The 27,395-nt window shown below is 46.9% G+C and overlaps 2 protein-coding genes across 2 annotated transcripts; one reads left to right on the forward strand and one right to left on the reverse strand.

Moving 5' to 3' along the window:
* The first annotated feature begins 2,266 nt into the window (after nucleotides 1-2,266).
* LOC135809313 (uncharacterized) lies at nucleotides 2,267-7,920 on the forward strand. The gene has a single exon (XM_065322645.1). It carries the CDS (start codon nucleotides 2,938-2,940, stop codon nucleotides 7,285-7,287), a length of 4,350 nt encoding a protein of 1,449 aa, XP_065178717.1. The 5' UTR covers nucleotides 2,267-2,937; the 3' UTR covers nucleotides 7,288-7,920.
* Nucleotides 7,921-9,610: 1,690 nt separating this feature from the next.
* LOC135809314 (uncharacterized) lies at nucleotides 9,611-26,385 on the reverse strand. Its single transcript, XM_065322646.1, has 13 exons — nucleotides 25,815-26,385; nucleotides 24,206-24,369; nucleotides 21,295-21,403; nucleotides 20,424-20,552; nucleotides 19,537-19,846; nucleotides 18,674-18,786; nucleotides 17,356-17,457; nucleotides 16,248-16,328; nucleotides 14,912-15,171; nucleotides 14,499-14,608; nucleotides 12,437-12,605; nucleotides 12,063-12,199; nucleotides 9,611-10,696 (listed from the first exon to the last, which is right to left on the reverse strand). Exons 1-13 carry the CDS (start codon nucleotides 26,035-26,037, stop codon nucleotides 10,540-10,542), a joined length of 2,064 nt encoding a protein of 687 aa, XP_065178718.1. The 5' UTR covers nucleotides 26,038-26,385; the 3' UTR covers nucleotides 9,611-10,539.
* Nucleotides 26,386-27,395: the final 1,010 nt, after the last annotated feature.

Raw genomic sequence — 27,395 nt, forward strand, 5'->3', positions numbered from 1 at the left:
ACTCTTGCGCCTCCAACTCTTGCGCCTCCAACTCTTGCGCCTCCAACTCTTGCGCCTCCAACTCTTGCGCCTCCAACTCGTTCGGCCGAGACTCCAGCTGCTTCTGAGCGTCTCCGACCGATGTCGCCATGCACTGTACCGACCCAGTGGGCCTTGGATCTGATCCTCCCACTGGCTTCGAATACTCTTCTGACCGCTGCTTGTCTGTAAGCAAAGTCTTACACGCCTTGTCCGGCGTCCTTCTGGGCGAGGCAAGCAAATCTCGCTTTGCTTCCTCATAATATGTACTGCCGGCGATGCGCTCGTCCATCTTCTTGAGCTTTTCGTTAAACTCTGTGCGGAGCGCACCCTCTTGCCGTCTAGCACTGTGCTCTTCAAACTCCTCGCTCTGTCGGAGCCTCTTCTCCACGTATTCTCTCAACCTATCGCCTTCAAATCCATACCGAATTCCGTTGGCGATAAAGCTGGCTTCAATGATCCATAGTTCCTGTGCCATGCTCGCTTCGTATCCTGGCGTGGTCGCCAAATGTTGTGAACCCTCTGGTTCTCTACAGTAGGGAGGTTCTGCTATACGTGAAACGTAGAGAAATCACGTAGAGAGCAGGTGTCTGGGTTAGAGTCTACGGCTTCGCGTGTTTTGGCTCCAGATTTCTACGCGGAGATGGGGTTCTCTACGTTGTGGTACACGCAGAGAAAATGCGTACGGATTTGCTGGGTATCGATCAACTGCATGCAGAAAACTGCCAAATATGGAAGGGGAAATTCGCAGTACACATTCCACGTGACTTCTCTAGGTGAAACGTAGAGCAGAACAGCATTTCTTTACGTTACGGGAACGCGAAGAAAGTTCGCGTGATTCTTTGCGTCGCGTTCCCAAAACGTAGAGCAGAACCTCCCTAGTATCAGGAACGAACGACCCCACACGGCACGAGGACAACTATTTATTCTCAACAGTATATTTCACTTCCATCGACTAATAACAATGAACATTGAATGAACAACTGAATAACTAACACTAAAACCACCAGGTAGTTATAGCGTGAAAATGACAGCGTATATGAGAAAAGCATACACATACAACATACAACTACAGCGCACACAGCAAACCGCACATAGCGCATGTAGCGTATACTACGTCGTAAACATCAGCGGTACGGCGGAGTCGGGATACAGCTGCATTGGAACGAACACAATGTCACAAGTGAGAAGGCCTTTCACTCTCGAGAACTTGTGGTTTCACAACAATCGCAGCAAATAACTAGCATTACCCGCCCATGCCTAGTACCATGTACCAGTGTGTACAGACTGGGATGGCGCTGCCACAACACCAATGCTACATGTAAATCAGAGCTGCGTGGACAGGGTGGATTGATGTACATGTACTACAAACCGCAATAATCTTCTTGGAGTTCCTTGTTGTACTCGTACTCCGTTGCTTGTCTTTACCGGTTGGCATGGCGATTGGCGGTATCATCAATGAATATGTGCACAACCAAGGCATTGGTTGTGGGTAGGCCTTTGCGGATAATGCTGGCAGAAAAATTGGCAGAATTCGTAGGGGGATAAAGCAGAATTCGAGGAATTGCCCGCCATAACTTCATAAGGTTTGTATGGTTCTGCCAATTTCACTGCTTTTCGAGCAGAATCTGCCACCTTTTCGAGCATTTTCCGCCAATGCCTAGTTGTGGGTACACAACGACTAATGTTACATTTTGATCCCACGTAGATTCTCTCTCTCTTGTATCAGTAGCTTTGCAAACAATCCATAGAGGTCTGACAATATCCTTACATGTAGAGTTGGACAGTTAATACTAGCGCAGTAGCGGTTGTTCCTAGGCTATGATCACAGGCGCACGTAGACATTATTTTTATCTCGCCCACAAGACTCAAGAGAGGGGGTGTCGAGGTCACCAAAGCCAGCAAAGGCCAGGTCAACACCGCGACATCTGTACGCAAGTCACACTTGTCACAGACTCAGTGTCAGAAGCTGAGCAGTACAATACTGTAGATATCTACATGTACCGGTCCATCACTACCGTTGATACGGTGGTAGTTCTGTGGCTACTACATCGTCAGAATAGCCTCAACACCTACGTGACTACGTGACTTAGGCCTAGTCGGTATAGTCCTAGTCCACGTTACGCTAGTGCTACTGTCTAGTAGTAGTACTGAATCTGGCCAATCCATAGTGACACACAATGCAGTAACAATGCCGTCAATGGCTCTACAATATATAGTGATTACTATTGCGTAAGTACACTGGTACATCGTTGTAGCAACTACGGCTTTCAGCTTATGAGTCTGACTGTCTTCTGTTGCAAATGATTGAACTGATCTTGTGATATCGGCAGCGTTTCGTCGCTCATTCCGAGAAGTGAGTTTTCGCGTCATTACAGTATACAGTCATTGGTTTCCGAACGTGCCGACAGGGATAGGTGTGAAGCACACTTCTAGACTTCCACAAGCTCTATCCATGATCCAGTCTAGAGGCTGAGCAGTGTGTACGCGTGACTGTGATCAAAAGACATCGTGACCTTGGGCTTGGTCCATCAGTCATCACGTCAGACACGAGCCGCAGCATTGTGCTCAAGAGGAAACCTTATCGAGCAATTTTGTCAAACTGAGGTGAAAGACGTTGCTAAATGCTCTGCAGCAGGTGGTGAGCGCTTCCTTCTGCCACCGAAACTCGAGAGTCTGAAGATCAAGTATTAGTTCGCTTGGCGTTGCAGATTTTGACAGTGGGACGTGGAGTGTGCACACAGTTCAGTCCCCTATCGCCAGGAGTAGTCGAATGGTGGCTTGAACCAGAACGTCCACATGTTAGCCGCGCCCTCGGAGGGGTCGCTGTGCAAGTGCTAAGTTTGGAGGCGACGTTTAGGAGCATGTGATAAAACCCCATAGCCAGCTCGGAGAGGGTCCAGCCAAAAGGAAAGAACTATGAGTTTGAGGCCGTGCGTTGTAGCCTGCATGGCCTTGGTCGCACTCGCTGTACTGATAATAACGGTGTCGCGGGGTGCACTTCGCGGCCGGATGAAGCGGACGGGAAGATCGGCAATTACGGCGATGTTCACCAGAGTCGCGGTCAACAATCGACGCGGTTTGAGTGTAGAGCAGGATGCTGCGGCATCTCACCAAGAAGACCGCCGAGATGTTCGCCTACAGGCACATGTAAGTGTATCCGATGGCGATATGGAGGAAGTCAGTCTGAGTCAGCTGTTGCGTCTCAGGAGATCAGGAAACAGGCTCGCTGCACGCATCGAAAGATCCCAAGTAGATGTAAGTTCGGGACAGCAGCAACAGTTCTTAGCAAATTCGTCATCTCCAAACGTGAAAGGGAATAACCTAACATCGTCCGCTGGGTCTTCAGAATCCGTGGCTCCCGAAGCTGAGCCAGAATCTACAACCCCAGAGAGCGCTGCAGAATCGTTGGCTCCTGAAACAGAGCCAGAATCTGCCACTCCAGAAGCGGAGTCAGAAACTACAACCTCTGAAAGCAGGCCAGAATCTGTGACTTCAGAGCCAGAATCTACGATCCCTGAGATCCATCCAGAATCTGCAACTCCAGAAGCAGAGCCAGAATCTACAACCCTTGAAAGCCATACAGAGTCTGCAACTCCAGAAGCAGAGCCAGAATCGACAACACCAGAGAGCACTGCAGAATCTGTGGCTCCTGAAACAGAGCCAGAATCTACAGTCCCAGAAATCATTCCAGAATCTGCAACTGCTGAAGTAGAGCCAGAATCTAAAACCCCAGATATCACTCCAGAAGCTGTGACTCCAGAAACAGAGCCAGATTCTACATCCCCTGAGACTCATCCAGAATCTACAGCCCCAGAAAGCAGTCCAGAATCTGCCACTCCAGAAGCAGAGCCAGCATCTACAGCCCCGGAAAGAAGGCCAGAATCTGTGATTCCAGAAGCAGAGACAGAATCTACAAACCCTCAAAGTCGTCCAGAATCTGTGACTGCAGAAGCAAAACCAGAATCTACAGCCCCAGAAAGCAGTCCAGAATCTGCAACTCCCGAAGAAGAGTCAGAATCTACAACCTCTGATAGCAGGCTAGAATCTGTGACTCCAGAATCAGAGCCAGAATCTACAGCCCCAGAAACCCATCCAGAGTCTGCAACTCCAGAAGCAGAGCCAGAATCTTCAACTCCAGAGACCACTGCGGAATCTGTGGCTCCTGAAACAGAGCCAGAATCTACAGCCCCAGAAACCCATCCAGAATCTGCAACTCCAGAAGCAAAGCCAGAATCTTCAACTCCGGAAAGCACTGCGGAATCTGTGGCTCCTGAAACAGAGCCAGAATCGACAGTCCCAGAAGTCACTCCCGGAGAAGCAGTGACTCCAGAAACAGAGCCAGAATCTACAACCGCTGAAAGCCATCCAGAATCTGCAACTTCAGAAGCAAAACCAGAATCTACAGCCCCAGAAAGCAGTCCAGAATCAGCCACTCCCGAACCTGAGCCAGAATCTACAACCCCAGGGAGCACTGCAAAATCTGTGGCTCCTGAAACAGAGTCAGAATCTGCCACTCCAGAAAGAAGGCCAGAATCTGTGATTCCAGAAGCAGAGACAGAATCTACAAACCCTCAAAGTCGTCCAGAATCTACGACTCCTGAAGCAAAGCCAGAATCTGCAATCCCTGAAAGCACTCCAGAATCTGCGACTCCAGAAGCGGAGCCAGAATCTACAGCCCCAGAAAGCCGTCCAGAATCTGCGACTCCAGAAGCGGGGCCAGAATCTACAGCCCCAGAAAGCCGTCCAGAATCTGCGACTCCGGAATCAGAGCCAGAATCTTCAACTCCAGAGAGCACTGCGGAATCGGTGGCTCCTGAAACAGAGCCAGAATCTACAGCCCCAGAAAGCAGTCCAGAATCTGTGACCCCAGAAGCAGAGCCAGAATCTACAATCCCTGAAAGTAGTCCAGAATCTACTGCCCCGGAAAGCGAGCCGATATCAGGGAAACCAGAAGCCGCTCATGGATCATCAGCACCGGAGGGCAGTGTTGAATCGCCGCCGTCGCCAGAGAGTAGACCAGAGTCTGCAGCAACTGCAGAAGGCGTCCCTGAGGTCACTGACTTGCGTCCAATGTCAGAAAGAATTGCCGGAGAGACAACACCGGAGCCTGAACAGTCAGCAATCGCCGGACCAGAACCAGAACCGAGCGCAGAGCCGGAGTCAGGAACTCCCTCAGCAGAACCAGAGCATGGCTGCAACGCTTCTGCTCTTTCCGATGGGAGTGGAAATTCCAGCTCACATGCATGCAATACTAGCTTGCCTGAACCAAAAGCTGAATCAAGCGTAGGCCGTGGAGGGCCAGAGCCTGTGCCCAACTGGCCCCAAGCAAAGGATCAATGGAAGGGCGCGTGGCCTGCACATACCATCACCTTCAGTATCCTGTTTGGAGCCGTATCAATCTTTGCGTATTTCCTGCTGGTGCAGCACGTGCGTGCCAAGGGTGTACGGAGCAAGCCTACCATTGTCTTGACGTACGCAGTGCTGATTTGCGGTTGTGTGGCACGTGTACTCTTCTTGACAATCAATCCCTATGAATCACAACAGCAGTCTGCAGTACCTGACTGGATCATTCGCATTCTGCAGGTGTTGGTCTTCCCGTGTCTTGTTGTTGCTTACTCGTCCATCTGGTTCAATCTCTACAGGATCGGCAAATCCTCTGTGAAAGTAGTCGAAGACTTGAAGTTCTACCGCGTGGCTATCGGCAGTGTGACGCTGATTGTGTTCATTGCCATCATGGACATGGCTCTGGCTATAGAACAGTTTCCAATGCTGGCAAGACAGATCATGGTTCTGGTTTGCTCCATCCTATTGGTCATCTGGGGATCGGCCCAGTTCCTCCTCTTCTTGATCTGTGGTCGGAAGTTGATCTCGATGCGAAAGAGAGTATCTTCCTGCGTCCGCCACCTTTCCAGGCACGACATACATACGAGAAACCAGAAAGAAATATATACTTCTATGTATGTCCATACAGTGGCCGGTGGACACACAGATGCCGAGCCGGGGTTGACCAATAATGAAGGACCCATCACTGCGGCTGTAAGTAAAAACAAAAATGGCGGAGCACGGAGGAAATCAATCAAGTCAGCATCAACAATCACAACCTTCCACACTGGGAAGACGTCATCAAAGAGCAACCGCCTCCGGTTTTCCGTTTATCTTGCATCGCTTCTGGGCTTGCTTATGATGGGAATGGTTGCCTATAGCACATTCGGCATGTATGGTGTCCTGAGCAAAGCTCGGTTTGTACCCGCCTGGCCGTGGCTGGCGTACCAGACAGGTATGCGCATTGTGGAGCTCCTCATGTCCTTGTCCATCCTCTACTTCATCACGGATCAGAGATCCATCAACGCCGTCCAATCTGGACTGGCAAAGCTACTGTTGCCACGCAAACAGAAATCCGACCTGTCACCGCTAGCAACCATGCGTCAGCTCTCGCACTCAGCACAGCCAGAGAATGACCAACCTGAGAACAATTACCAAACAAATATCATACGGTCTCCAGTGGTCAGCACGTGCAGAAGCCCAATTATGTACCACCAAACAACTCGGCTCACACTCTTGAGCGGCGGAAGCGCTATTAACCAGTCACCAAGACGTACGCCTGCGAGGCTACACCTTCCAAGTACTGAATCTAGGCTGGCACCCGGCGTGAGCAGACATCCCTCCTCCGGTACACAGTCGGCCTACACACGCGAAATGTACGTTCCATCAGTGTGCATCGCAATAAGTCCTGACAACAGGTACTCACAGTGTTCAGTGACTAAGAACACTGGCACTGAGCAATGTACGCCTGCAACACCGAATGCGAGCACCGGGGAGAGCACCGGGGAGCCCAGCATCCTATATGAAAAGGAAGGCAGTGGGTCCACTGTATTTGCCAATCCTGCTGCTGCTGCTGCTGCGAGGAGGGTCCACTCGTCATCGCTATATGAAAAGGAAGGCAGTGGGTCCACTGTATTTGCCAATCCTGCTGCTGCTGCTGCTGCTGCTGCAGGGAGGGTCAACTCGTCATCGCTGTCTTCATCTGTCGCTACAGACTGTGAGATGACTAGTACGTGTTTCTCAAGCGAGGCGGACACTCTTGAACGGCAACACACTGTCAATGAAGGAGAAACAGAGGGTGTGGGTCAGGGTGCTAGCAGCAATGGAAGGCCAGTGGCAACACGACTACAGTGCCGTAATGTTAAGCCTGATCTCAGCCGCCTATGCCAAGAAAGCTGCGACCCGGACGAGGTATTTCCAGGTGAGAAGACTACATCCGTGTGAAACGGATATAGACAAAAACGAGTTTTCAGCTTGATTGATCAGTGCCCCCCCCCCCCCTTCTGAATACAGCCATGTATCTGGTGCTCTGTTATCATCGTCTAACTAGTGACGGAGTCCCAGCAAGGTACTTGCTTCTCGGTTGCTCTGTTGTGTGTCCAGCTGGAGACAGTCGAGTGCATGAAGCAGTTCATATCCTAATATCATTTATGTGTAATGCTAGGATTGTGTCAGTAATTTTCTGTAGGCATAATTATAAACATATAAATAGCCGGTGGTAATGTGGATGTTCAAGCTGTATTTTATGTTATGATTGATAGCTGTGAGTCTACCATTATCTGCAAACCAATTGCAATGCAATGCGAGTCAACTTTTAAAGATCTCAGCTAGCTGTTACTTGCTGGCGTCGGCAGCTACTGCTGCTACCGGAGGGTGCAAGCAATGCTTCAATTCTGAGATTATAGCCTGTTTTTAAAAGCTGCTATTGACCCTAGGTTAGAACACTATTTACTCGGTTTACCAGCACGTTCTGCATTTCCGTTTGCAAGTGGTGCAGAGCATTCTTCTCGTATAAGACCCGGGCTTCTTGTTCATGCCATGGGCCTTGACACTGCATTAATATGGTTACCACAGTCAGACTTCTGTGATATTGCTGGTCGGTAACGGGACTTTGACACAAACTGGAGACCATCCCAACAGGCTACTGATGCTTGTTAATCAGCGGCCTACTACTTTACGATTGCCCGTTCGTTATTACAGTAGTACGAGTAGTAAAAGTATAATTGAAAAGGCGGCGAGGTGACAAACGTTTAAGGATGGCAATACTGTAAAAAGAATCAGCTGAAGCGTCATTTCACGGAGGTTTTATTGAGATGTCATGAACAAATTCTAGAGAAAGTGGTGATCTCAATAAGATCTTCGTGAAATGACGCTTCAGCTGATTCTGTTGTAGGGGCCATCGGTAAATATAGATATTTATTTAGAAACGAAAACTACAAGTAGTCGTTTAGGGGGGAGGGGGTTGAGCGCCTGTTCGTTTCTCGAAAAATATCGATGCACAGTTTGTATGTGTGGGCACGTCCAGAAAAGAAAAGAAAAATATTGATACTATGCATCTCGGTTGTATGTGTTCGTTTCCGAGGGAGGGGGGAGGGGGGTTGAAGAGAAACGACTAGTTTTCGTTTCTAAATAAATATCGGTATTTACGGATGGCCCCTTATTGCCATCCTAAAACTTTTTAAAATTATTGTTTTTAGGTACAGGGTATTATCTGTCCCTGCGGGAATTTGCGGAAAAAACTCTCGAAAACTTGCGCAAGAAATTGCGGCAGAAAGTAACAAAAAATGGGACGAAAAATGTGGAATGATGCAGAACTTGCCAGGAATTCGCGAAATTATTTGCAGAATATTGGGCCAAATCACGAAATTTGTTGCATCGTATATCTACTCGAGAGTTGTACTGTGCAAATAACCTACAGGATCATGGAAAGAACTGCGTGAAAAGTGCAGAAAAATGTGAGATATAGTGCAGAAAACAACAAAACGCGGGAAATCGCGGATTTTGCTGAAAATCGCGGGTTTGGGCCAAAATCGCGAAATTTGTTGCATCCGTGGAATCGCGATTTCCTGGAGGGACAGTATTATACTTGCAAGCATTACTATTGCCGTGGCTGGCTCAACGCCCTTGTCTCAGGGGATTCTGTCCCTGCATTAGCTATGCTTGTCACATGCTATGAGATTGTGTCTAATAATAATTATAATAATAATAAGCTATTACTGTACCTGCTTGTGTTAAGTCTCATTCTCGCAGATTAGTTGTATAATAGATTGTACATGCATCATTGTAGATTTGCTGTTCACAGTATTTCTCTCTTTTTTCTTTCTTTTTTCTCAGTCTTCCTTATTACATTTTCTTCACATACAACAGCAGTACTCCCCATGGTCTTAAATGACCCGGGATGCTGCATAATACAAACACAAAACCAATAAAGCCACCCCCATAATAATAATAATAATAAAGCAGAGATCAATGGCTGGAATGAGCAACGTGTTCACCAATGATACCGTCCAACTATCCTACTGCATGCCTGGTGAAGGGGTAAAAGCGGGGACAATCTAGTTTGGAATATTCTCAATATACACGTATATGTACAAGTGACATTGTACAATATACTTGGAAGGAATATTAATTTTTGGTTTGCCAGCTGGAAGCAATGCAGGTAGTATCTGCACCCAACCCGGATCCAGAACAGTGCTGTTATGCAAACTGATTACAACAGCCTCCGTATTTCTGTCCAGAACTTCCTTTACTACACAATACACAGTAGTCACGGATTATAATGATCTCCCTTAGTTTCCACCCACATGCCTTTCCTGTTAATTTTGGTCAACAAAGATGAGGAGGGAAACTCGCGTTCAGAGGCCCGCATCGGAGAATAACAGCATGCCAGGAAGATAGAGCCAAAGAGTATGGATGCCCAGACCCGGTTTTCGTCCTGAATATTGTTTTACAAACCAGGGTGTAGAGTAAAGGTATTTTACTACTCCCTGATACAAACTCCGTACACTGAGTTATTATGATTCTGCGGCAGTGCAGATATCTGTGTATTGGCGGGAACCGTGACAACCAACTATGTGGCAAAAAATATCTACAGCTCATAGATTTGATTGAAATTCACTGCTGTAGCGTTCAAGCAAAGTCTGGAAATGCAATTGTAGCATGGCTACTTTATGACACGTAATTTGTATACACATAAATAGTACACCGTAGGAATGCATGGATAGCTGTGTGCATACCCGCATGTACAACGAAGAGCCACAAGCGCAACCACATGTACAACAAAAGTGATCACAATTGACGGGGAGGGGGGGGGGGGGATTATCTGCATATTACATGAGCTTCGGAATAGTACAGAATCTTGTAACGGTTATAAATTAGCAAGTTGGGAGTCTCGCAAATAGGATCAGCTAGTGCATTGAAAGCAAGTAATTAATGGCAATTACGTCAACTTGAGGTCATCAATAGAGTGTCTGTGGATTCATGGCTGCATTGACTGCACCATGATTATCATAACTCCACGAACTCTGGAAGAATGTTGCCATGTACTGGCAAAGTGGGTTCATCAATACACTGTTTGGATTCACAGTTGCCATGACTGCAGAATAGCAGTTAACACTGGAATAATGTCGTCCTTTACTGGCAAAGTGGGTTCATCAATACACTGTTTGGATTCACAGTTGGCGTCACTGCACCATATCATAACTCCACAAACTCCGGAAGCATGTCGTCATTTACTGGCATATAGTAGCTATCCTGCTGACGTTTCATCTCATCTGCAATCCGCATGGAAAACTTGTGGAACGTGATACGGTTCTGCGGACTTAGGGCCCAGCATTGTCCAATCAGTGCGAACCTGCATATCACAAGGCAGCACAGGCATTTTTTGACCAACTCAAGTCGACGTTTTTCCGAGCCGTTGTACTTTTCTAGGACCTATCCCAGTTTATGACCTCTCATTTTTCTTTCTTTTACAAGATACACACCTCACTGGCCGGCACATGGGGCTAGCATGGGGCTAGCATGGGACTAGCATGGGGCTAGCATGGGGCTAGCATGGGACTAGCATGGGGCTAGCATGGGACTAGCATGGGGCTAGCATGGGGCTAGCATGGGGCTAGCATGGGGCTAGCATGGGGTTAGCATGGGGCTAGCATGGGGCTAGCATGGGGCTAGCATGGGGCTAGCATGGGGCTAGCATAGGGCTAGCATGGGGCTAGCATGGGGCTAGCATGGGACTAGCATGGGGCTAGCATGGGGCTACCATGGGGCTAGCATGGGGCTAGCATTGGGCTAGCATGGGACTAGCATGGGGCTAGCATGGGGCTAGCATGGGACTAGCATGGGCTAGCAAGGGGCTAGCATGGGGCTAGCATGGGACTAGCATGGGGCTAGCATGGGGCTAGCATGGGGCTAGCATGGGGCTAGCATGGGGCTAGCATGGGACTAGCATGGGACTAGCATGGGGCTAGCATGGGGCTAGCATGGGGCTAGCATGGGACTAGCATGGGACTAGCATGGGACTAGCATGGGACTAGCATGGGGCTAGCATGGGGCTAGCATGGGGCTAGCATGGGGCTAGCATGGGGCTAGCATGGGACTAGCATGGGGCTAGCATGGGACTAGCATGGGGCTAGCATGGGGCTAGCATGGGGCTAGCATGGGGCTAGCATGGGGCTAGCATGGGACTGGCATGGGACTGGCATGGGACTGGCATGGGGCTAGCATGGGGCTAGCATGGGACTAGCATGGGGCTAGCATGGGGCTAGCATGGGGCTAGCATGGGGTGAGATGGTGCTGGTGCGGCCTGCCATGCTCAACCGACCCGAGGTCTCGGCATCTTCGAATGGCAGGCGCACCAAACTGGGAGGAAAGCATAAGCATGTTGGCCTATTTGTCTGCTCAGCAGTGTACTTGGAACACCAGCGCTTACAGTCTAGATTGACTATTACATGGTCAACCAGGATGTGGATATTGCCGTCTTTATTCTATTCTAAGCCCTCGTATTTAAAAACATCTAGATCACATATCGAGATCAGTACTCTGACACTTCGTAGAACAGTTCAAGGCTGCATGTATACGTACCAACTCTAGCTACGGTCCATGCAAGCAGACCGAGCAAGATGACACAGTTCAAGACTACATGCATATGTGCCAACTCTAATCCACATGCATATGTGCCTACTCTAATCCATGCAGGCAGACCGAGCAAGATGACTCACACTGAAAGTGGGCAGCGCAAAGGTAGATCGAGGCGGTTTCCCTCACGCAAGTGTCGCTCCAGGTTTTCTGGAGCAATGTCGTCATAGGGAGCTCTACCCAACGTGAAGATCTCCCATAGTGTTACTCCAAACGACCACTGCACAAACGCGGCAGAAACATACAGCATGAAAACATCCATATAAACCAATGTACTCGTACGTCAAAATGCTCCATTATTTTTCTTGCACTCAGAAGTGTACGTGGTTAGCACCACCTAATGAGGTTGGCTGCGCTGCAAACAGCCTCCTTCGCACTGTCAACATACAAAGGCACACCTCGGCCATGTGACCGTGTGCATGTGTCGACCAGTGTTTTCTCAGGCCTCTTCACTCACCACGTCGGAGCTTGAACTGAATAGGCCTTCGCTGAAGGTTTCCACGGCCATCCACTTGAGAGGCACTCTGAGATCCTGGAAAAGCGGATGTCTCAGATAAACTTCAGGGTACAGCTCCGATGAGTACACACTGTCACAGATCTTCACATTCCCAGACCTTGGGTGAATTCTGCAGTGGGAGAGAGGGAGGAAGATAGAGATACTTCAATGGAAGTAGATGGATATGTCGTCTCGGTTGGACTCAGTCGGTAGAGCATGAGACTCTTAATCTCAGGGCCGTGGGTTCGAGCCCCACGTTGGGCGTCAAATGTCGTCTCGGTTGGAGAACGAACTGCCTCTACGCTCTCGCCACGCCACACATCAGAAGCAGTGGCGGGTTTTCGGGGGGGGGGGGGCGCGCGAGAGAGAGAGAGAGAGAGAGAGAGAGAGAGAGAGAGAGAGAGAGAGAGAGAGAGAGAGAGAGAGAGAGAGAGAGAGAGAGAGAGAGAGAGGAGAGAGAGAAGGAGAGAGAGAGAGAAATGAAGAAACAGAGGAGAGAGAGAGAGAGAGAGAGAGAGAGAGTTGGAGGAGATAGACAGTTTGGGTGGGTGTGGGGAGAAAGAAGGAGTATGGGGGGGGGGGGGGGAGCAATGATTCTAAGATCTATCGCAGGACTTAGGTTGCATTTGTTCGGTCATTCCCGAATGGGCATGGAATGACTTCCGTACCCATCGCGGAATCGGAATGAGCGTAGTAACCAAACGCGCTGGCATGGATTCGAGAATCTGGCAAAAGTTTTGCGCCACTCTGGAAACGTATTACCTGTTGTTTGCACAAACTGCAGCCTTGCGAAGACTACTACATGCTAGTCCTGGTAGTTGCTATATGCTTCCGTAAGTTTCTGCATGTCCCTACGACAGTCATGATGAAGGAGCGGCCAAACACGGCGTAGATCAACAAGCGATCGTAACAAGGGTACCTGCAGGCGGCGTTTGGCCGCTACTTCATCACGCTATACGACCTCGTATCAGTCACAGAAACGTCTCTAGCTCTCGTGTTTATTTGGCAGAGACGAGGCACTGTTGTAAGAAAAAGTGAAGTGGCAGGCTCGGTGCCTCTTTGGGTCACTTTGTTCTGGCTCGCCTCCCTGTGATTCTAGAGGCCCTGCTCGACGACGATGAAGAGCTGAGGTGCGAGGGCATATTTCCAGTTCATCAACGATCCCGGGCGAACACTTTCTCAGGCAGCGAAGGGTCAAAATACCACGAACAAGTTACTATGCCGTCCCCGAGGTTACAGTGCCAACCTATACCCTGGACGATGTCCGGCAACATTTCTGTATATCGATAATCGCGTTTGAAGTTTTGTTGGGGAAGTATGCAGCAACGACGAACTTCACGAAGCCCCTCCGCACATTTTCATTCCGCTCGGAATGAGACCTCATTCCACTTTTTCTTAGGAATCGCCAGAATCGATTCTACCCCCTTCATTCCCCGACCGGAATCGGAATTGCACTGAACAAACGCTGTCCATTGCATCAAACAAACACTCCGGAATCAAAACAAGGCGGAATGACTTTGGAATGGTGGCGGAATGGCACCGAACAAACGCAACCTTAGTAGTCTGTACCATTTAGAACAACTGTTCATAGCTGTGGTGGGGTGTGTGCTTCTGTTGGTACAGTAAAACCTGTCAAGGCGGCGACCACTCGGATAAGGTGACCACCTGTCCTAAAAGACCACAGAAACCAGAACCAAGGCATGCTATTTACAGTCAAATGACCCTGGATAAGGAGACCACCTGGTTACAGAGACCACATTTTGCAGGTCCCTTGAGCGGTCGTCTTAGACAGGTTTCACTGTACCTACAAATAGTGGTGTAGTTCCCATCATGTACATGTAGCATAGGCAAGACTGTATAATATTATTGCACGTACTTCAGTAGACAGTAATGAAGCTGCAATGACCATGTGTTTGGACACGCATCCAGTGCCATCATCGGGCAATAGAAACATGTCCACACAGAGGCTGGGCTTCTGCTCCGGCCTTACCAATACTGCTCAGTCTGCATAGCGGGTACTCACTTGCAGTTACGCGCCGCAATGTCCCGGTGGATTACGTTAGCCTTGGCCAAGTACTTGCAGCCACGAGCTAGCTGTGATCCCAGGCGTGTCAAGTACGTACAGCTTATGGCCTGGATTGACATCAACAAAGTACAGCTTTGATGGCATTGTCATCATCATCATCATCATCAGCATCATCATCATCACCATGCACAACCAACATCTTGCCAGCATGATTACCACGGATCAGTGATCATCCCAACTTTGATTTTTGGAACGCTCACCAGTCATGGCACAAACGCCTAGATGAGATACAGTGTAGATGAGATACAGTGTGAATGGAAAAGCATCAGTAAAAAGACAGCTGCAAAAGTACATCAAGTTGACTGTTGACTGGATGAGGTCAGTTTAGATGAACGGTTAAGATTACTCACTTCTCCAGCAGCACTCAACCACCGTGCTCCTTCCTCAACAGGTGCTCCGGCTATCTCATTGCTCTTCACACGCAGCAGCCAGGCGCGCAGGTTTTCACTGTCGTCGTCGTGATGATAGACCAGCAGCGGCGGCACGTGTTCACCGGGAATCACTATGCCCATGATCTCCTCGATGAACATCTGGCGTTTGTCAGACTGTACGCGCTTCATTAGCAACGCTTCCTGGATGTACTTTTTAACAGATGGACCAGATGCAGCCTCTGGCAACATCACAATGACAGACAAAAGCACACAGTGCTCAGGCCTTGTTCATTAGCTCTCGCTGAACAGCATAAGAAATTGAATATCACCAGCTGAGGTAATGATGTCCTGTAGTCACTAAGACGTGTCTGCTTGTGAATGATAAGCTTTTCTGTAATATCTGGATTTCACATTGCACTGGTAACTTTGATCTGTGTATTACAGGGCGAGAAATAACGGTCGGACATCGGACAATTTCCGACCGTTTACGGTCAGTTTCCGGATGTTTTGTACACACCCGGACAAAGTGTCCGCTCACTTTTTTGCAAAGTACAAAAAAGAAAAGGCACGTCAATCCTTTGTCTCATAGTACTAGTCATTAGTGATGTCGTCTGGCAAGAGTAAGCCAAGCACCGCTGATGCGGGTGCTCCTCTTGGAAAGAAGCCCAGAGGAGTCAAGACGACCACTTGTGACAAGTGGGTCGCCGAGTGTGATAGGGAGCTTTCAACTTCTGTTTGGCTGAGCTATGAGCGCAGTCCCTCAGATCGTAGCGTTGTCGAAAATTTGAAGTGTAAGATGTGTTCCCTTTTTTTGATAAAATTCGCAGCAGCAAGAATTTTTCTGACTCCTTCGTCGTTGGCTCAAGGAACCTGAAAACGTCAGCCTTCAAAGATAATGCTGCTTCTGAAATGCATCGCCGTGCCATGGCATTGTTTGGCAAGGAGCAGTCAAGCGGAAACCCAATAGAGTATGCGTCAATCGCTCGAGCCTTGTGCAAACTTGACGACGCAGCAGCAGCCAAAGCTTGCAGTGGTAAAACAGTAACTACAACAATTTTAATAATGCTCTTTTCACGTCGTGATAACATTTCGATGGTATTAATTCTACCCTGAACATTGTGTGATTTGATGTGAAAATTTGCATGTCCGGACATGTCCGGCCATTTTTGCAACTGGCAGGACATTGTGTCAGACCTCATTTTAATCCTTAGCGCATGCCCTGGTATTATGTGTATAGACACCCATCACTTTCCCCTCTGCACACACGGTAATGTTGATGATAGACCCGGCACAGCTCATCAAACCATTGGCTTACTTGTGAATGCCTTGATCATAATTCTATCGCGATCTCCATCCTGAGTCATCATCGTACCAGTCATTATTTGCACAGATACGCCTGAATGCAGATGAAACACACACACACACACCCAGTCATTATTTGCACAGACACGCCTGAATGCAGATGAAACACACACACCCAATGTACAGTACAGTCAACCTTACGGCGAGTAACAACCCTCGAGGGTGCATGAGAAAAGTGTTGTTATTCGCGAGTTGTCGCTATTCGTGAGTTGTTGAAAGTATGCAGTCACATGTTGCAAGGTGTTAACATTGCGTGCTTATTGTGTGCTTATTGCGTGCTTATTGCGTGCTTATTCGCGCGTTGTTGTTTTACCGGAGGTTGTCATTCATGAGGCTGACTGAGTGCTCTACTGCCAGTGTCAATGTCATGGACAAACACTGCGAGCACAAAGCCACTGACTAGTTCATTGCATAGTGTACCACACAGCAAACCGCTATGATGCCAAAATAATATAAACAATGAGGGCAGAATTGTCCCCTGTCGCGATCCAAGCACTTTTAAAACAGTGTTATACGGTCACGCTCACTGAAATCCGACCCATTGCAAAACTGGAGCCCTGGACCAATTCTAATTGTGACATCACTGTATTGGTATATGTACATCCAGCCGCATTCGTACCATTTCCAGGGCACCAAGGGCTGTGCAAGTTCTGGGCGCCCAATATCCATTCCCGGTCGGATTTCAGCGAGCGCAACTGTACAACCCTACTTACTGGCTCCAAATCATTGTCAATTTTGAAAATCACATTCAACGACAGTTGATGTCCTTGGGAGATTTAGCTCATCTTAAACTGGACGTCACATGGCATCCTTGCAACTACAAGGACTGAAGCAGACACTCAATGACACAGAAATGCTCTCCGTGCCCCATTCATGGCTGGCCCGGATGGCACTTGCTAAATACAAGGAGCGTAGTAAAATACACACTGAATACAAAATAGGCAAGTGACACAGATTTCAAAACCTGCCCTTGATGCAATGTTACTTTCAGCTGCCATGACTACTGTATCGGCAAATGAATTGCTACGAGCAAGCAGCACACAACATATTATATAGCTTACTGCTGTGAATAACTTCTCCCAGAGCGATGTGGTCCGGCTGAAGAGTAATCTCCTCGACTTGTTCGTAGTTTTGCCAGTCTATGTGTCCAATACTGCTCTTTTCTGCACGGAGGGTAACATCAAAAGGATGGATATACAACTTACATGAACAGCCAGTTTCTACAGTTCGGGCCAGAGAAATCCAACCTCATAAATAATATAATTGAGCCGAGTTCGAGTGCACACCACAGTGTGTGTAGTGCTAGGACTGGGTATTGCATACTTGCCAACCCTACCGGAATTTCCGGGAAAATCAAAGAAAACTCGCATTCATCCCGGTATACCGGAAAAGTTATAATATCTACCGGATTTTCGATAATATCCGTCAACACCTTTTTTTATCGATTTTCAGTGTTTTGGACGCTCGCTAGCAGTGCTGTGCCCAAAACGAAGGTCTAGCGAGCGAGAACTTTCGAGTTAGCGCATGAAAAAGTACTTTTTTAGTCGGACATGTTGTACTATTTGCGAATGTTTTTTGGTCATACTGACGTCACAATGATGTCATATACAATTTTTGAACCATTAAGATGTAAAAATTGCAGATCAAGGAAAAATGGGCAAAATCAGGCCGCTCGGAAAAACGTCATCAGTGTCAAGGAAACTGTTTGCCAGGGGTTGGCAAGTATGGTATTGCCCTGCATCACATTATTTTGTGCAGGACATTATGTTGGATTTCTCTGGCCAGTACTGTACGAAAAAGGCGGACTGAAACTTGTCATGCAGAAGTGCAGTGCCAAGAACACACGGTGACATTGCATCACCAATAATGCCGAATGCATGTACGTGTACAGTGGACTTGAAGCAAATACTGAATAGAACTAACATATTGAGATCATCGGTAACCTTCTTGTTGAGATCATGGCAACCTTCCACTGCTCTTTATCCATGTAGGGTGTGCTCACAACTATGTCATTGGAGCTAACGGGACTACAAGTATACCCAAAACCCGATACACTTGGGAACGTGAACCACGAAGGAATAAACAGTGATAAAATCCAAACTGAAACCTTTGATACAAAACCATTAAAAAAAATCACGGTTTGCCTGAGGCTCGGCTGGAAGCCGAGTTTTCTGCATCCGTAGGGACGCCACCACCCTCAAGGATCAAGGCGCAGATGCAGCTCCCAAACCGGTGGGAGGTGAGTAGATCAGACCCACCAAAGTGGTCAAAGACCTAAAATCCCATTTGCCGGTACCCAATTCCATTATGTGGCTAACAAATCAGGGAATTTTCTTCTTGATCCATGCAATACTCCAATAGTCAACGAGATGTTCTCACCATAGAAAGAGATGGAATTAGAGTCTGTTCCATCTGATCCCCGTGACAATGATCCCGGATGTAGTTGCGGCTGGTTGTGTTCACTCACAGTAAAGGCCACTGACAGACTTCTCCTGCATCAGCACCAGCAGTCACACGCACCAGCAATCACCAGCCATCAACAGCAGCAGCAGCAGCAGCACCAGCACCGGGACCGGCAGAGCCAGCAGCGCCCAGGTAGGATACAGGCACATAAACAGTCACTGAATGCGTCCAGACACCGATGTGTTAATACACAAAAGCCAATACATCCCCACAGGAACACGATACGTCAAGTTACCTCCACCACACCACATTCCGCTCATGGCCCACACACATTCTGCTTGCACATCACCACCGCTGCTGCTGCTGCCGCAGATACTGCAAGTCAGCCACCGCCACAGTCATAACCACCATCACCACTACCTCAGCAAGGACAACAACTCCGTTTGGACATCGATAGTGGACACCCTCCAGACAGCTGTGTCATCAGCATTCCGTTATCACCTATCAACTTCAACGTCTTAGGGTATCCTCAGGTCAGGTGGAGGGGTTCCTCCCACTTCTGTACAATGGCTACTTTGGCGGTGGTTAAATTTTAGCGATTTTGCCAAAAAGGGCTCACAAGTTTTACCTGCCGGAATTAGCCGTTTTACAGGATATTTTCCATGACGACCATTTGGGGTCAGAGCAACTTGATTGAAAGCCAGTGACTACAATTACGGAGACTCAGACTACAATTACGGAGACTCTGACTACAATTACAGAGACTCCCTTGATTTAGGCTACCGTAAGGCCTGTGGAGAATCCATAACTACAAACACAAATACAAATTATGGACAAACCTGTCGGTATTATTCCTGATGTGCACATCTGTTGATGAAAGGTTGTCCACAGTATTATTGTTTCCCTGGTGATGGTCACTGCCCTGGGGTGATGCCGACACCAGTGTTGCCGATGTGGTCGTTGTGGAAACGCCTTTCTGCACCGCCCCTGCCTGAGGATCATCCAGTGCGCGGGCACCGGTGAAGTGGCATGCCGGTGAGCGTACAATGAAAATGATGATGATGACAATCAGCGCCACGAATCCCACTGCAATGCCGATGCCGACTGATTGTGCATTGGAGGACACCGACTCCACTGCTGGGGCAGGACCTGGCGTTCACAAGTACACACGTCCCACACATACATACGCACATACATGCACATACACACATATATACGCACATACACACACACACACACACACACACACACACACACACACACACACATGCACACACACACACCACACACATACACACATACACACAGTACCACTAATCAGCCTGGTCTACACCACACAGCTATGAAGTCGCTTTTCTGGCCAGTGAATCCCTACTTTTTGGTCTTTTTCATTTTTTAACCACCCAAGAGAATGGAAGAAAAGTCAGGAGTCTGAGAAAGAGAAGAAAGACTTGTGTGTGACCATAATCGTCGAGAATCGACACCCCACCCCCCAGTAAGAGTACACTCGGTTTACATGCGGAACTACAAGATTTGGTTCGTTTTTTTTAACGAAAAAGTGTTCGCTATAAAGGGTCAATTTTGAAAAAGTAAAAAAAGGGACATGGATAAGGGTTCGATCTATCACAAAATCCGAGTTCGTTATAAGTTATAAGACTATATTTTTATCTCAACATTTCTCAAATGATAACTATAATTATTGCCTCGCCAATTAGAAGAACCTTACATTCTTTGATGAAGATGAAGGATACGAATGGGAACATGGTCGGCAGTTCTGACAGGACCCAACACTTCAGGTCGATTCGAATAGTTGCGCGACCTTCGGTCAGGCATTCCACAACTGCGTCGGTCTTGCCTGCACCGAACAGAGAACGGCCAATAGCCAATAGTCTGCCAAGTGCAATCAGTTAAAAAATGATGTAATTGTGATTACTTCTACACAAACTCAAAATCATCATGGCGGCATTGTCATAAATGGTTTCAAGGTGCCATTCTATATTCTATTTTCTATCTCTCTCTCTCTCTCTCTCTCTCTCTCTCTCTCTCTCTCATAATTGTTATTACCAGTACACAATCCCTGTACCTGTGCAGTCACTATGCAGTGATCACTACTATACCCGTAATGGCGTAGATTCAAGCCGGCCTTATTCCTTTACTTTTTTCTTTTTTTAAGTAGAAGCCAATGTCGGGGCTACAACATTGTAGGCTTCTACTTCTATCAGCTATTTCTATGTCAATACTGAAATCAGGCTTATGTGCAGACGGTGTGTCTTGAAAATCCGGCTTGTATTCAAAACAGGCTTCTACACGAGATAAGACACGACGGCACACACTACCTGGACACTATGCAATGATCACCATTATGCACAACCTGTGCAGCAGGCAATTTTCATTATTTTAATAAGCTTTACAGTAGGTCCTGGACTCACAGTTAACCTGTAAGCTTAGCTAAACATGCCTCGCTGCCCCCAACATCAACACAGCCAACAATACACTGATATTAGGTGATAACACCGTCCGAACCCTACATGCGACAGCCACAGCATACATAGAAGAACACACCAAATCCACAACGGACACATTCATTATTCACATACGTCGACTGGCGAAGCTGGATGGAACATCAAACCTCTCGTCACTCCCTATTCGGACGCTCGACACCACACTTTTATCTGTTGAGCAACCTCTCAAACCGCACTGCACTTTCTGTAGAAGACACCACGCCAGCAAAACAGTACACAAACAAAATTGATTCAAATGTAGATTCCAAGCAGCATTGAAACCTAACATGCATTTCAGCTGCTGAGATATCTGAGTGCACGCCATACTTTGCTAGGATACCGTGCAAAATTGTCTCGACGACGTAGATACTCGTACGAGTACAATAATATTGTGGAGTTGCAAAGGGGGCTGCTTGCAAATTCTGGGGCCCTGAGAAATCAACACTTTCCAGTCGCGTAGCCCGCGAAGGGCACATGGGGCATGTGCAACCCCCCCTTCCCCAAAAAAATTCGGTTTTCATTTAGGATGTTTTCTTTTGGACCAAATGGCTTGGGGATTGCACTACCGTGTATGGTACAGAGCCAGAATTGGGTGCCGGCGAGTAAAGACGTCTTGTGCAGCTGTGGCCAAAGAAATCTGACCCACGAGTCAAAAGCAACTCCGCGTTTCCATTCCGATTACATCATGCACGGTACAAAAAAACATCCGAAGGCCGCAGGGGCTGCATGAGCCTTGGCGCTCCTTTTGGCACTTGGGTCGGATTTCTTTGGCCACAACTGCACTTTCGTAGCTAGCTGTTGCAGTGCACTTTAATTCCAAAAACAAATTTTTGGTGAGGACAAACTGCTTCATGAATATGACACACACACACACACACACACACACACAGACACAAACACACACACACACACACACACACACACACACACACACACACACACACACCGTGACACACACACACACGCAAACAGACACAAATGGAAATACACGCATACCTACCCCGTACACATACAGGTAAAAATACAACTACAGTAGGTATCGGTTATAGCGTGGGTGTTTGAAAAACGACTTTCTATTCCTATTTCCGATATTTCTTACACACGATACATCAAGTGTGACATATCATGTGCATGTGCGCAGGGGCTGGAAGATCATCGTATGTGCAACGTAGTGCTACTGTGCATGCGGCTGGGCATAGTCCCATAGGCTTACCATGTGGCTATCCAACATGAGTTACATGACCACAACAGTTGAACCTGCAGCACTACGACGCAACGCGAGTCAGATCAGAACTGCATTGGACAGATGTTATTACTACAGGCGATACACTTTGTACTAATCTGGCATGTTTCGCTGCACAAAGTCGATTCCGAAGTTAGGGCCGATATATTCTACTATGCGATACAATTGGAAGTGTCCTCGCAGTGGTGATGGTTGTGTGAAGGAGGGTCTAGTCGGCTAAAGAGCGCAATGCGATACAATTGCTCGTAAGAATAAAAGTGCACTTGAAACCCATGTTATGATTATGAAAACATGAGAGTTCATTCTTGTAGGCGACATGTATAGGTTATAGACCGGTTAGGAGGTCTATAATCTATTTATCGTGTTCTCCACGCAATAGTTTCTCTTCATATACGACTTATCCTTGTAATTCTAGTATTATACTATAGCCTATACTGCATTGTACGGCATTGCAGGATCAAGGTCATTGTTTAAAGTAGGTTCAGCATCGGTAGCACAGTGGCTGGGTGGTAAGGAAGAGTGACTGAGATTCACATGGTTGTGGGTTCAAATCCCATCTTGTGTATTTCTGCTTTCTTCAAAATTTCTTTTTCTAAGTTGGAGAGAAAATTTCTAAGTCCAAGAAATTCTAAGGAGTCAAATATGTATAGATTATAGACCGGTTAGGAGGTCTATACAGGATATATCTGTCCCCGGGGAAAATTGCGGAAAAAAATCGCAAAAAACGCGGGGAAAAACGCGGCATAATATGGCATAATTTGCGGTGAATTTGCGGTAAATATGCGGTAAATATGCGGTGAATGCGGCAATTTTCAGTGATTATGTAGTGAAATCAATTAGTTACAAGTCTCTGGTGTAAGCACTCGTCATATTTGAGTAAAAAGCCGCCACGATGAGACGTTGCTGACCGAACAGTGCACTGTGTGTACGTGTAGTGCAACAAAAAGTACAAAAAACGCGGGAAAATCGCGGAAAACGCGGTCTTTTAAAAAATCGCAAAAAACGCGGGAAAAAACGCGGCCGCGGAATCGCAATTTTCCCCGGGGACAGATATATAGACCGAGTAAAAGACCGAGGTCCCCCGAGGTCTTTTACGAGGTCTATATATCCTGTATAGACCAACTATGAGGTCTATAATCTATTTATCGTGTTCTCCACGCAATAGTTTCTCTTCATATACGACATATCCTTGTAATTCTAGTATTATACTATACTCTATAGCCTATACTGCATTGTACTGCATTGAAAGTCAAGATCATTGTTTAAACTAGGTTCAGCATCGGTAGCACAGTGGCTGGGTGGTAAGGAAGAGTGACTGAGATTCACAAGGTTGTGGGTTCAAATCCCATCTTGTGTATTTCTGCTTTCTTCAAAAATTTCTTTTTCTAAGTTGGAGAGAAAATTTCTAAGTCCAAGAAGTTCTAAGGAGTCAAATATAAGTAGTCAAATATATCGTGTATTTGACTAAGTAGTCAAATATGCGATATATTTGACCGCTTAGGTATCAGGGAAATTAGTGGGGTCAAATACTAAGAAGGCGATAAAACGCGATATATTTGACCGCTTTAAATAGGTATCAGGGAAATTAGTGGGGTCAAATACTAAGAAGGCGATAAAATTCTTTTACACGGCCACGCTATAACCGATACGCACTGTACGAGAAATCTACAAAAAAATGAGAAAAATGAAAATGACTGACGCAGTGCATCCTCCACCACAGTAATTAGTTATTGTTGCATTTCAGGCACTGGAGAGCAATCCTACCTCATTGATATTAATGGCACTTTCACTGTCCCTGTACACTTCCAGTCGGAGAGAGCTGAGAGTCACAGGCAGCACGCTGACTGAGATAGCCGATATGTCTGTGAACGTGATGTTTCCATCCCAGACTATGCTTCTAATGGATGACTGTCGATTCTCATTCAGGTCTTTCAAGAGTGAGCAGAGTCATTCATAGGCCCAACAAGGAGCACCAAAGAAACCAAAAAACGACACAACATTGAGGTCCAATCATTTACACTGTCCACACACCATTCTGTCAGGAATATGTCAATTTGTGTTCACCTCTAAATGATGTTGCTGAGGTGATTGGTTAGCAAAGCAGTTCACTGGGCACTTAACACCCGTTGTGGCTGCCATTCACTTACATACCACCACATGTTTAATATTCCGACAATGCAATGCGGCTTCTACCCAAATATCGCCAAGCTACAACAACATTTTACTTGGCCAAGCCGAAATACCACTATCAAGGCAAACCAGACCTGTCCACGGCTAAGAAAACACCAGCCAAGGCAGAAAACCTTTATACCTTTATAAAGCATAATTATAGTCTGCGATGGAACCGTATCAAACATTTGTCAAAATTGTTTCACCACGATTGCATCGGGGTTTTTCTCTCAGCCAAACCTTCAACTCCTGGCCACCCATCCATCTTCCGTTTTGCAACAAAGAGACAAAGAGAGAGGAAACTCTAACATTGTAGCAAAATCTCTATGCCATTAAGAGCGTTCATTGGTTTAAGAGCGTTCATTGGTTTGAGAGCGTTCATTGGTTTGAGAGAAAAGATGCAAACGGGAATATTAGTATATGAGTGTTCATGAGTATCCGACAGAATAGCACAAGGGCTAACCTGGAAGGCGCAAAAAGCTAGTGGTCTGGAGCCGCAAATGAACTGAGTTCTTTTCTTTTTTACAGCGAGGGTAGTGCAATTGTGCTCAAACATAGCCTTGGAAGTTGTGATGAGGCTACTCAGCTTGCTACATGGGAAATATGAATGAGTTTACAAACCTCCGCCTTGCCTCGGTATGTACCGGGTACACAGATTCACGGTGGCAGTGACAGGTATGCATGGTGATACAGATCCAAAGCAGCTACACCACTTGTTCAAAGCCCACTCTCTCTCTTTCCAGAGCTGAGAGACGAATCAGCAAGGCTACATGTGATCTAGGAAAGGCTGACCTGCTAGCTTGCCCGGCTAATCAACCAGTACACGTCAGCCCTCCCCCCCCCCCCCCCACACACACACCCGGCGTCATTACGCACAGCCACCAACAATTGCAGTGGATAATATTTACTGCTTCACAACACACCTGGCCTAATGTGTAAATTTATGATGGTCCGGATCAGCTTTGTATGCTGGTCTGCATACAATCCACGCATCATTATGCTTTCGATATCTTCCCCTCCCCATTACCAAAACTAAAACCCCTCCCCTTCCACCCTTTTCTTACCATGCCAAACTCCCTAGATAAGCATTCATTTGCTTTGGGGAGAACAGTAGAGAACAGTAAAGGGGAAAGAAGGGAAACATAGGCAACTGTTCACGTTATAATTAAACACACACATGTAGATTATCAAGATAAGCACTTACTTGTGAGAGAACTGCTATTGGGCAACAAGAAATACACATCGTTGATGAATACGCGTGTACTCGGGTTGGGAAGGTCTTGATGAAATCGGTCTATGGCATAGCCGCTGCAGTTCGCAGTCAGGGACGGAACCATACCGCTCACTTGACAGGTAACAAATTCGATATAGGTAGCAAGGACCAGCCATATCACAAACAATAATTTCATTGGCGACCTTAGATCCATTTCAAGACACGCACCGTCTATTTTCTACTAAAAAAGCAATTTTGGCACAAGCCAGCACACCAGCGCTGCAGCAGCAGGAATTATTGCTCAAATTCTTGCACGGTAATGAAGGGCATGTCGCCACCGCCGCGCACATGACACTCGATGGAGCCAAGGACAAGGAACGGGCGGAGGACGTAGATCTACTACCAGGGCAACTACTAGTACTAACTAGCAAGCCCACAAAATAAGCTGAACGTTCAGTAGCCGAAAATCGAACCACGGCACACGACTAACAGTAATCATGGTTATACTGTGCTGTTGCGGCGGGAGGTGCAGAAAAATAGTGAGTGTGCTGGGATATCAATCAATGACTTTCAACAAGCATGCCTGCAGTGCAGCTACATTTGTAGCTATCAATCATCATGATCATGCGGTAGTCTTCGCACTTGGCAGTGAGTTGGCATGGCACGCAGGTGTTACACGTAACACTGACGTACTGACTGTAGGCTGTGTAGCTAGTAGTAGTAGTACTAGATCTACTACTGAGTAGTACTACTACTAGCACTTGGCACACTCACTATTTTTCTGTACCAAGTGACCTCGCCACCTAGTACTGTAGTAGTACCTCGGCCAGGGTTTACATTAGTGTTGAAACGAATAATCGAATAATCGATTATTTAGAATATTCGTGGGGTGAACGAATAATCGAATAGTCGTAGGAATTATCAGAAATCGAAAAAAAAAAAAAAAAAAAAAAAAAAAAAGTCTATGCTCAGTGCTGACCCTGCTGATATTTGCACGGCGTAGATCTGCTCGTAGTATTTCTTGTCAATCTCCTCTCCTCCAAGTTTTAATCTCCTATCGGTATTATAGTAATACTTCTGTTCTTTCCATACGAGGGAAACATGGTTGCAGTGAATGTGATTTTCGGTCTTTGACCACTTTCGACCAAGACCCTATGCAGAGCTGGATCAGGCGTTGCACACTCTGGGGGGGTTATGTACTCTTGGCGGTATAGGTTAACCGGTTTTGCACCTCCACATAACAAAATCCGATATTAATCAGCAAAATGTTTAAAAAAAACTACTTAAAAAGTGCTGAAAAAGTGTTGAAAAATGCCATCATGCGTATGATAGAATATAGATTATTCGTTCGATGGAGGGCGAAATTATTCGATAGATTATTCGTTCGAAGAATCCGTGTTCGGTTTAAACACTAGTTTACATGGTTCACGCGTAGGTCTGCGCATTCTACGCCTAACTTTCAGCATCCTCATCAATAATTTATTATGTAAAAAAAATAATACAATGCTCATGAAGGTGATCATATCACTGCATTATTATCAGTCACCAACCCACCTCGCCACGCCACACACG

The sequence above is a fragment of the Sycon ciliatum genome, chromosome 2 (assembly GCF_964019385.1).
Source record: "Sycon ciliatum chromosome 2, ocSycCili1.1, whole genome shotgun sequence".
Classification (NCBI taxonomy): Eukaryota; Metazoa; Porifera; class Calcarea; order Leucosolenida; family Sycettidae; genus Sycon; species Sycon ciliatum.

What these genes read in the sequence shown, in the direction of transcription:
- LOC135809314 (XM_065322646.1), bottom strand. Translation starts at nt 26,037, where the DNA reads ATGGATCTAAGGTCGCCAATGAAATTATTGTTTGTGATATGGCTGGTC. An exon ending in TATGATCAAGGCATTCACAA is followed by an intron (nt 15,172 to 16,247) that starts GTAAGCCAATGG and finishes TGATGTTGCCAG; the next exon opens with AGGCTGCATCTGGTCCATCT. An exon ending in GGTTGAGTGCTGCTGGAGAA is followed by an intron (nt 14,609 to 14,911) that starts GTGAGTAATCTT and finishes ATGTCAATCCAG; the next exon opens with GCCATAAGCTGTACGTACTT.
- LOC135809313 (XM_065322645.1), top strand. Translation starts at nt 2,938, where the DNA reads ATGAGTTTGAGGCCGTGCGTTGTAGCCTGCATGGCCTTGGTCGCACTC.